This window comes from Sander vitreus, chromosome 2 (assembly GCF_031162955.1).
Source record: "Sander vitreus isolate 19-12246 chromosome 2, sanVit1, whole genome shotgun sequence".
NCBI lineage: Eukaryota > Metazoa > Chordata > Actinopteri > Perciformes > Percidae > Sander > Sander vitreus.
The window spans coordinates 20304647-20314707 of record NC_135856.1 but is presented as its reverse complement, the minus strand read 5'-3'; the positions used below and the strand labels follow the sequence as shown (position 1 = coordinate 20314707).

At 40.6% G+C, this 10061-nt stretch overlaps 1 protein-coding gene across 1 annotated transcript in view; it reads left to right on the top strand.

Moving 5' to 3' along the window:
• The first annotated feature begins 7676 nt into the window (after positions 1–7676).
• doc2g (double C2-like domains, gamma) overlaps positions 7677–10061 on the top strand; it is a 29119-nt gene continuing 26734 nt past the window's right edge. The window contains exons 1-3 of the mRNA XM_078269338.1: positions 7677–8076; positions 8637–8716; positions 9296–9370. Coding sequence (XP_078125464.1) covers positions 7680–8076; positions 8637–8716; positions 9296–9370 — 552 coding nt within the window. The 5' untranslated portion in view covers positions 7677–7679. The remainder of the gene's footprint in view (positions 8077–8636; positions 8717–9295; positions 9371–10061) is intronic.

Below are 10061 nucleotides of genomic sequence, written 5' to 3'. Positions count from 1 at the left end.
TGTAGCTTTGTGCCGATGGCAAAACGCATACCGAGATTTCCACTGCGCTACAGCAGTAACGTTAGGTGTCCCGAGATGCTCGGAAATGGCTGTCATAAGACAGTGATGCGGCCAGTAAGCATCACTGAAGTGCCAATAATTTGACGTTAAATCAAACCCTCGAGTTTAATATTTCAATTATACAACAACGGTTACCAACAAAATAAAGGTTATAATCAAACTGTATTCATATTGTGGGGCTATTTTTTAATATTGTGCTGTGTCACCTGCACAGCTGATGTGATCCACACATTTCCAGTAGCGTTATAACAAAAGGGTCATTTAACCCGATGAATCACTTTATATAAATATGTTGGAGAGTTTCTGTGTGTTCCACTGATTTATTTTCATTAAAATGTTGCTTCTTTTTTAATAGTTTAATAGCAGACCCTCTGTTCCTACATGTATTGATAGCGTCCTAGTAGAGATCACTTCCAGGTCATGCAATTTAAAAAAACAAACAAATCAAAATTGGATGAAAAACTCTTTATCCGTTTTTCCATTTTTCATTTGAGCACAAAATCAGAAATTGGAAAAACGAGTCGTTATTCGTTTTTTTCATTCATCAAGTCATTTTTTGCTTTTTGCTTTTATTTTGAAAAACGAATGAACGAATGATACACGGATTGTATCAAGGTGTACACCTAATATTTGCCTTTTAAATTAAATTTTTACACCCATGCATCCATTCCGTATCCTTCTCATTCCTCCATTGCGTCCACCAGTAATTTACTGCAGTGTCACCCTGCACAAGTCCACTGTTATTGATGTATCGTTGTCAATGATTCATTTTATTACTGTGGCAGGTGTCAGCCGTTACTGAAGGCCACTACAGTTAGACGCATCTAACTAAAATGGAAGGAGTTTATGTATGTTTCTAGGCTTATGCATGTCCGTCGATTTTCTCAACAACCATTCATCGATTTCACACTTGTTAAGTGGATTGCTGAGGACTCAATGAAGTGCAGTGTTGACTGCAAGCTCTTGAGATCTACAGTTGTAATGTACACATTGTGTAGTGTATTAAGGACCCATATTAACTGTTACTAGTGTTGGGAAGGATACTTTCCAAACGTATTCCGTTACAGAGTACAGAATACATGCCCAAAAATGTAATTTGTAACGTATTCCGTTTTTGTAGTCCCGAACTGCATACTACAACAATCTAACCGCAGTCTAAGCTACCATGAGCTAATTTTAGCTAACGTTAGCTAACATGTCAAACGGGGCTAGTCTTTCAATGGCTCTGGGGCTAGTAAATCAGCATGTAGGAGAATGTAAAGTCGCACGTCAACTATAAAATAGCAAGGTGACCAGTAAAACTACAGCAGACGACTACCCTTGGCTAAAAAGTAACTTACTTTAAGATGCTTCTTCAGGTTGGAGGTGGAGTCATTTGGACGCTGAAAGGAAGTTGGTTGCTGGCAAGCAGAAGTTGCACTGCAGTGCACAGTTATATTTCATTCTCCCTTCTCTTTCTTTAATGTGAAATGCTGTTTGAATTTCCAAGATAGAAACGCATTCCTGCCCTGGCTCTGTTGTGCTGGTTCCGGCTCCATCTTTACCTCTATCAGTGATCACGCAAATAGCTAATTTTTTCGTTTTCATATTGGGGCTTCTGGGAAATGCATGGAGTTGCGAGAGTGAATAAACCCGTGAAACAGAGAAGGATCGTCATGTAATCCATTGATTTCAACAATGTAACTGCATTCTAAATACCAACTATTTAAATTGTAACTGTAACGGAATACAGTTACTCATAATTTGTATTCTGAATACGTAACGCTGGTATATGTATTCCGTTACTCCCCAACACTGACTGTTACACTTCCAAATGGCATGCTGGGTACAGCTCCCTCTCCATCACTCGCTACAGTACATTCAAGAACGGGTGAGGAAAGAGAGACCGGAGCAGGGGCGCAACTACCCAGTGTCAAGGGGTATGCAGCAACAATTTTGGCACCCCCCCAAGTTAAAGTATATCAGCGACATTGACGGTTGCCCTTGGCAACAAATTGTGACAATTGGCAACCTAATCATCACCCCTGGTTGATGTGATTTGAGTAGTGAGTGGCTTTCCATCTCTGTCTGCACTATTTCCCCCCAAAAAGGACACAATGAATAGGTTGGTCAACAGAACTTCAAACCATACTGGACATTTAGTTTTGTGTGGTCTCATAGAACTCCTACCTGATGTCATCACTGGTCTCATCTCTACATGATGCCAACGCTGACCTCATGTCTATCTCATTCACTCCTTGCCTGTCTTCTTCTCCACTAAGACATCTTGTCAAACAAACATTATGTAATAGATTTTTCATTAGTTTTTCCATATTAATAATATTAAGTTTTCCATATTAATACTATTGGTATCAAGTGGCTCCCCCCTACACTTCTACCTAATGTTAGACCTACCTGTTGCCTTCCCCTGCCTTTCCTGATCCACAATCCTCACACCTGAATGAAATGAACTCACTGTTAAATATAGCAGCCTAAATTCAATTCTTAAATCAGCCTAGTGATGGCATCAGATGAGACAACTATTATGCAGTAAGGTTGTGCTGCTGTTGAAATTAGATTCACATTTTGTATTTTTATATATATATATATATATATATATATACATATATGTATATAATTATTATTATTATTATTTTTTTTTCTTCTTGTCATTTATTGTGCACGCTACCTTATATTTACCAGTTGTTATTTTACCTTAATAAAATTGAGATATGTTATGCATAGGATTGGTACCATAGGGTTTAACCAAAATCTAAATGTAGCTATCAGCAACATTGGTTTGCATTAAGTTAGCAAACACTAGCCAGTCTGTTAACATAGATATTTGCAAGCCTCCAAGTTTGGTAGCAAATCTATGCATGATTCCATGGTAAACCAGAGTTATAGCATTAGTTATTTTTTCCAGATTCTTGTCATTTATTGTACATGCTACCTTATATTTATCAGTTTTCAGCTCATCAACCTCGGTTTTGCATATTCTAAGCTAGCTGTAAACCCCCATTTGGCTGCTACATTCCCAGTGTTAGCAAACGCTAGCTAGTCTGTTAACATGAATATTTGCAAGCCTCCAAGCACAGACGTCACACTTTATTTTCTACCTGTTGCCTCTCACCATCCACTTATTTAACTGATGTCGCATCCCTTGACATGTCATTTCATTTTCCCTCTTGATTTTTCTATTTTTAGCCCCAACAGCTGTTTTGCTTTGAACTTTTTCCATAGACGGAAACTTACTACTCGTACACTTGTACCTGCTCACTCAGCGCTCACGGCGCCCACCTGCTCCCCACTCCCTCCCCCCACCCCTCTTCTATGTCAACATTCTATGATGGAATCTTATGAGACAGGGCGCCTACTCTAGCCTCTTAGTCCTCTAAAATGTTATATAATAACATTGAGGAAATGCAGAAATGATTTAGAAATGCACAACAGCAGCTACATATTGAAAATACCAAAAAAAGATTTTATTTTTTTTTGTTTACCATCACTTTGGCGCCCCCCATGATGCTGCGCCACATATAGTGCATACCCACTTTTTGCGTCAGTGGACCGGAGATGTTACATTGTAGCAAACTCAAACATTTCAAGCTTTCAGAAATAATGCTTTTGTTCCTGGAAATAGCCTGGTCCCAAATGGCTAGCTGTTATCAAATAAAGCGTTTACTCTAGCACTGCTTGGGGACCCAACTATGTCTTGGCAGGTGTATTGCTGAGGACCCATGGAAGGGCAGTGTCGAGTGTGAAGTTGTTAGGATGAGCGGTTCTCAAGAAAAGAACCGCTCTGGACTTTAGGAGAAAGGGAATGGCTCCGCAGCCCCTTTGCATTCTGGTTGGAGATGTGGATATGGTTGAGGAGTACAGATACCTGGGAGTTAACATCGACAACAGGCTGAACTAGAAGACCAACAGCTTCATACAAGAAAGTGATGAGCACACTGTATTTTCTGAGGAAGCTGAGATCCTTCAACGTGTGCAGCAGAATGTTGAGGAGATGTCTGTTGTGGCCAGTGCTCTGTCCTCTGCTATGGAAGCAGCATCTGAGCCAGCGACACAAACAGACTGAACAAACTGATCAGGAAGGCTGGCTTCGTTATTGGCTGCAAACATTCCATAAAACTGTACAACAATTCACAGCTGTGTGTGAGATAACTATCTCATTACCTCACACATTACAATATTGCACTATTATGCTACTTGCACACTGGTCACTTCATATTTAATATCTATTTTGTGATATATACTATGTATGTAGGTTGTAAATTTTATTCTACACTTGTATATACAGGTACATTCTTGTTCATTCATCTAAGTATATTTTTCAGTAGTTCTGGCATTTTTTTTTATCTTTGCTATCTTATTTATTTATTATTTCTAGTATATTTCTTGTATTTTTGGTTTGTGTGTGAGTGAGTATGTGTGTATGTCCATGGTAACTTGCTTTTTGCTGCTTGTAACAGAGTAATTTCCCAATTTGGGATTAATAAAGTCTGTCTGTCTATCTATCTATCTAATCAATCAATCAATCAATCAATCAACCAATCAATAAGCTGCATGCAGCCCATTCTGAACAGGCAAGTTTTGAACGGGCACTGGAATAGTACAGACAAAGCACACATATGCCTGGCTGATATTGGCCATAGTCACAGCCAACACAAAGTAATCTGTATGGCTTGCAGTCTGTTTTGTTCAGCTCAGTCAACACGTTGAATTTAATTTCCTTTCTCTGTCCTTCAGCTGGTAGATTTTTTTTTCATTTCATCCCAGGGCAATATTTCCTTTTGTGTGCATTTGTTTTCACACCCATTTTCCTCCCCATTTACATACATCTATCCTCTTCATATTCATCTATATTTTTACACACATGTATATAAATATATGCATCTCTGTGTTTGTTTTTGCTGGTGTCGCTGTGTGTTTGTCTGTGTCTAAATTATGTTGGTTTGTCTCCTCATCTGTCTCTCAGTCTTGCTCTGCTTGTTTTCCTTCACTTTCTCTCGCAAATCCCCTATACACCATCAAACATACACACACCCACACACCCACACACACACACACACACACGTACACTCATGCATCTTTTTCCCGGGTTTCCTTAAATCTCCCGACTGCTGAGAAAGTGAGTGACAGCACTATATGCACAGTCTGCAAAGGACTGACGAGGATTTTAACCAGATACGTCACAACTACAGGGGAAGAGAAAGAGGGAGGGACAGAGGAGAGGAGGAGAACAAACGAACGGGGAGAGAATGAGAGAGAGAGTACAGAGGGATATATTGAGTCAGAGCTGGTCTGCATGTTCCTCAGTGTTTAAGAGACAGAGGAATTGAGAGCAAGCAAGATGGAGTGCTGGCACAGATGAAGACTGTCCCTGGGTACGTGTTTGTGAATGGCTATATTTGTGAATGTAAGTGTGTGCACATGTGCTTGCATGTGCATGCCTCTCTATGTTAGAAGGGTGAGAGCGATTGAGTTCGTAAGCAACATGCTGCAAGTGATCATTTGAACGTGCGTACCTAAGCAGTGAATTTGGGTGTTATTACATAAGAAGCAGTGCGAGTGACTGAATGAGTGTAAGTATTGAAGATGGGAACAGGCAGTTTGGGGTCTTCATGTGTGTGTGTGTGTGTGTGTGTGTACGGTCTTAACACACGTGTGTGTGTCAGAGATATTCTAATTAAGTGATAGTTACTTAGTGTAGTAAGGAGGGATGAGCTCTATGAAATGCAAGTTTACAACAGAGTCAAGTCTTGTTCTGTTTGGATATGGATGGTGTGTTGGCTCCAGTGTGTTCAGTAATTGGACATGTATGTCTGTGTGTGTAAGATGGAGAGACTTGATATGTTTTACAATGCGTTAGAGGTGTGGTATAGCATTACTGATGTAAACAAAGTCTCAAACCTATGTTATTCTGTTTCAGATTTCTGTGTGGCTTCTACAAACAGCTGGGGCAATGTCAATGTAAAGGCAGATTCTAATCTATTGGCAACATATGTACTGTATATGACAACATACAGGAGGACATACAAGATAATTTACTCACAATAAGAAAGGGAAATCCCACAGCATTTGTCAGCTACGAAAGAAGGGTGGACGTTAACAATAGAGCTGAAACAATGAATTTATTTGTTTATCTGCAAAAGATGAATCTTTATTTTTGATGAGCGATTTGATAATTTAAGTCATTTTTCCAGCTTCTAAAATGTAAAGATTTGCAGCTTGCTTTTTTCTGATATATATATATATATATATATATATATATATATATATATATATATATATATGAATGTAAAAGGATTGTCTTTGGGTTTTGGGACTGTCAGCTTGGACTCTGGGAAAACCTGTGCTGGGCATTGTTAACTATTTTCTGTCATTTAAAGTTAACGATGAATTAATTAACTTAAAAAAAGACAGATTAACCGATAATGAAAATAATGATTAGTAGTTGTATCCCTTGAGTCAACACTATGATGTGTGAGTTTTCAAAGCAACACAAGAATAACAGTGAGCCAAACAGGCTAATCATTTGCATTAGAATAGCAACGTTATTGCATTTTTGGGGGGAGAATGGACTTAAAAATCATGAACGGACAACGTGCTAAACGGACAAAATGCACACACATAAAGGGACAGAGGTCTCAAGTTGACACTACAACAGCAGCGACATAATGGACATATGCAATAATGAGGGGCTGATAAGTGACAGGATGCATGGGTAGTTGTGTCATATAGAGAAGGTATGTTTTATGTAAAGACCATATACATTTTTGTTATCTAGTTGTTTTTATCTTTTCTAGTCTAATGTGGGACATCACTGTCTGGTTAACAAAGAAAGCTGTTTGAAGTTTGTCTCTGTGATCACTGTAATCAGACCAGCTCTTGAAATAATAAAGACATGGTGGCACTGCGGGAGTGCATAAGAGAAAACATGGCTTCAGTCTCTCTTAATCACTGTAAGGGAAAAAAGGAAATAATAACATTTGGCTTAACGAGGTTGGAATTTTGGCAACAGTTATTACGCTTCATTTGGTGACAAATATGTTAAGGACCGAGAAAGGCTTCACATAGTATTATGTAAATATTGCTCAGGGGACGTGCAGATGAGAGAGCGAGGAGCGAAAGAGAGAGATAAGGGAAGGATTAGAGTGAAGTGCAGATACACAAGTGACATCACTTGTTCATACTTTACAGCACTACATTTGAATATTAATTCAGAGCACAGACTTGGTGTGCTGACACAACGTGTGAGTCACACTTGAAGTGCCAAAGGTTCTAGCAGATTCTATTTTGGCTGTTGAGAAGTCAGGTTTGCATCAATGGATGGAAATATTTCGTTTTCTTCAGGAAAATATGTTTTAGATGTGCTGCGATTTATTCAACATACTGTCAACGTTGACTTGCCTTGAATATAATTGACCCCTGGTGCTGCTGTACTAACTCCCAGAAAGTGGTGAGGAGTTGGACACTCAGAATAGGCAGATGATACAACTGTTATTTTGTTTTTCTTTTTTGGTTCCTCCCCTCTTGTTCCTCCCAGCTGTTATTCTCTGTTTTGTCTTTCTCACCTCATTCATTTCCTTCCGTCTTCCTTTTATATTCCACAGTCTCATTCGATAGTCCACATGAGCGTATCCAAACCCCCACCGCCCCCCTCCACCACCCTCCTGGCCATCCCCCCTTCCTCCACCTCCACACCTTCCTCCACCGCCTCAACCGCCTCCTCCCCCTTGGCGACGCCCCACTCCACCGGTCCGCCCCCTCCCTCACCGGTCAAGATCTCTATGCAGGAGCACTTTGCCATCAATGTGTGCCCGGGACCCATCCTCCCCATCCCACAGATCTCAGACTTCTTTCCCCGTTTCCACGACTACCCCTGCACGCCACCACCTCCGAGGGAGAAGAAGATCCTAAAAGAGGAGACTTTCAACGGGGAGACGGGTGGAGGATACAAGGATGGGGAGAGGAGGCTGGACAATGACGGAGACAGGGAGGAGGCGATCGACTCCGATGATGATGACAGTGAGTTCTGAGGGGGGTGAACAAAGTTTAGTGGTGGAAAAGTTGTGCTCAGTATTCTGTGTGTGAATGTTTATTCATGTGAAAATGACAAGTGAACAAACACTTTCTATTCTAAAACTTTGGAGAGAGTCATCTTTTTTTTACTCAAAATGAGTTTCAGCATTTTCCTCAGAAACACAACATATGCTTGCAGAGTAATTGTGGATTCAAGCATTTTTCCAAGAGTGTTTGTCACTCCCACTTTATGTGACACAGCGCCTCCGATGATTTATTAGACAATGTAGCAATAGTGGGACTCAGCCTGCAAAGTTTCTGCTCATTCCCAAACATTAATCAAACAAGACAGATCAATTCATATTAGGCAGCATCATGTTTTTAAGAGGCCATCTGCTACACATATGACTCAGCTTGTGTGTGTGTGTGTGTGTGTGTGTGTGTGTGTGTGTGTGTGTGTGTGTGTGTGTGTGTGTGTGTGTGTGTGTGTGTGTGTGTGTGTGTGTGTGACTTAGCTTGTCTTTCCCTTTACTGGCAGTAATTGCCATGGTTTGTGTTGTTTTCAGCCTACCTAGGAACGTTGGAGTTCACCCTGCTCTTTGATCAGGAGAACAACTGCCTTCATTGTACTATTCACAAAGCAAAGGTACACACAATTTTAATATCTTCTTCATTTAACAGACTTCTGTCTGTGTGGTTGCATAATCCTCCTTGAAGTCCCATTGAAAACAATTCTCCTTTGATGCTTTTACGTTTGCACAAGACGTCAGACTGATTTCTCTCAACCTTTTTAAAGTAATGTGTAATGTGTTCGCCACACACCCTCAGCAGCTTGTCAATTCAAGAATAAATCATCTCATGGCACTGTGAAATGTTGGATAATGTTGCTGTGGCAGACACATTTGGTTTGGCACAAGCCTTGTATCGCATATTGTGTACTGTTACATGATGCTAATTATGCTAATCTCAATGAACGGTTCCCTTGAGGACAACAAAAAGGAGTCAAGGATGGTAGAAAATAGTAACATGGAAAGGAACCCCTATAAGCACTATAGAGATGTAGCTACAGTAGAAGAGGTCTGTCATGTCCGCTGTCTTTTTCTGACCCTGTCAGTTGTGTGAAGTGTTTGAGGGCATAATGACGTCACATTTGATACTATAGTATGTGTGTCTGTGTGTCTGTGTCTGTGTCTGTGTGTGTGTGTGTGTCTGCTTATGTCCCCAGGGACTGAAAGCCATGGACTCCAATGGACTGGCTGATCCATACGTCAAGCTGCATCTTCTCCCCGGGGCTAGCAAGGTCACTGCTCCAACCTTACCTCAGTGGCAATTAATGTAACATACTACCTCACTGGGCTGTCCCAGACACTGACACTCCCTCAGGAAAGCCCTACATCACATAGAAACTGCTGACAAAAGGAGATCATTTATAGAAAAGACTGAAAATAGGACACATTCCATATATTATTCAGCTAAAGAACACACAAAATCATTTTTATCTTTTTGCAAGTAATACTTTCCCTTGTTGATTCAGACACTATAAAAAGAAGTCAAAACGTTTTGCAAAAAACGTAACATGCCAGCAGGCTAATTTAATGTGTCGTGTCAAGCCGTTGAGCGGGGAGCATTTCGGTTGGTTACTGCTTAATGTGGCTCGTCCAATGCTCTGCTTTATCGAGCACAAACACGTTCTGGACTGCTGCACTGCTCTTGTCTTGTTTTTAGCTCAAGCAGCAGGAAAGATAAGGCTTGCCACAACAGCAACCCCCAGCTACGCCAAAATGCAACCTGTTGTCGGCCATTTTGGCTCAAGGTTGACACGAAATGAGGTTATGATAAGTGCAGGGAGGACGGCGAGCCAAGATAGGTTGAATGTGTCAACTATCTGAGGTCTAAGTTGCTAACAATAACAACGTCTGGGGGATTTTTGTCCTCCAGCCTGTCTTCTCCCTCGTTTTCGCTCTCCTTTCGCCACTTCCTACCCCTATCTC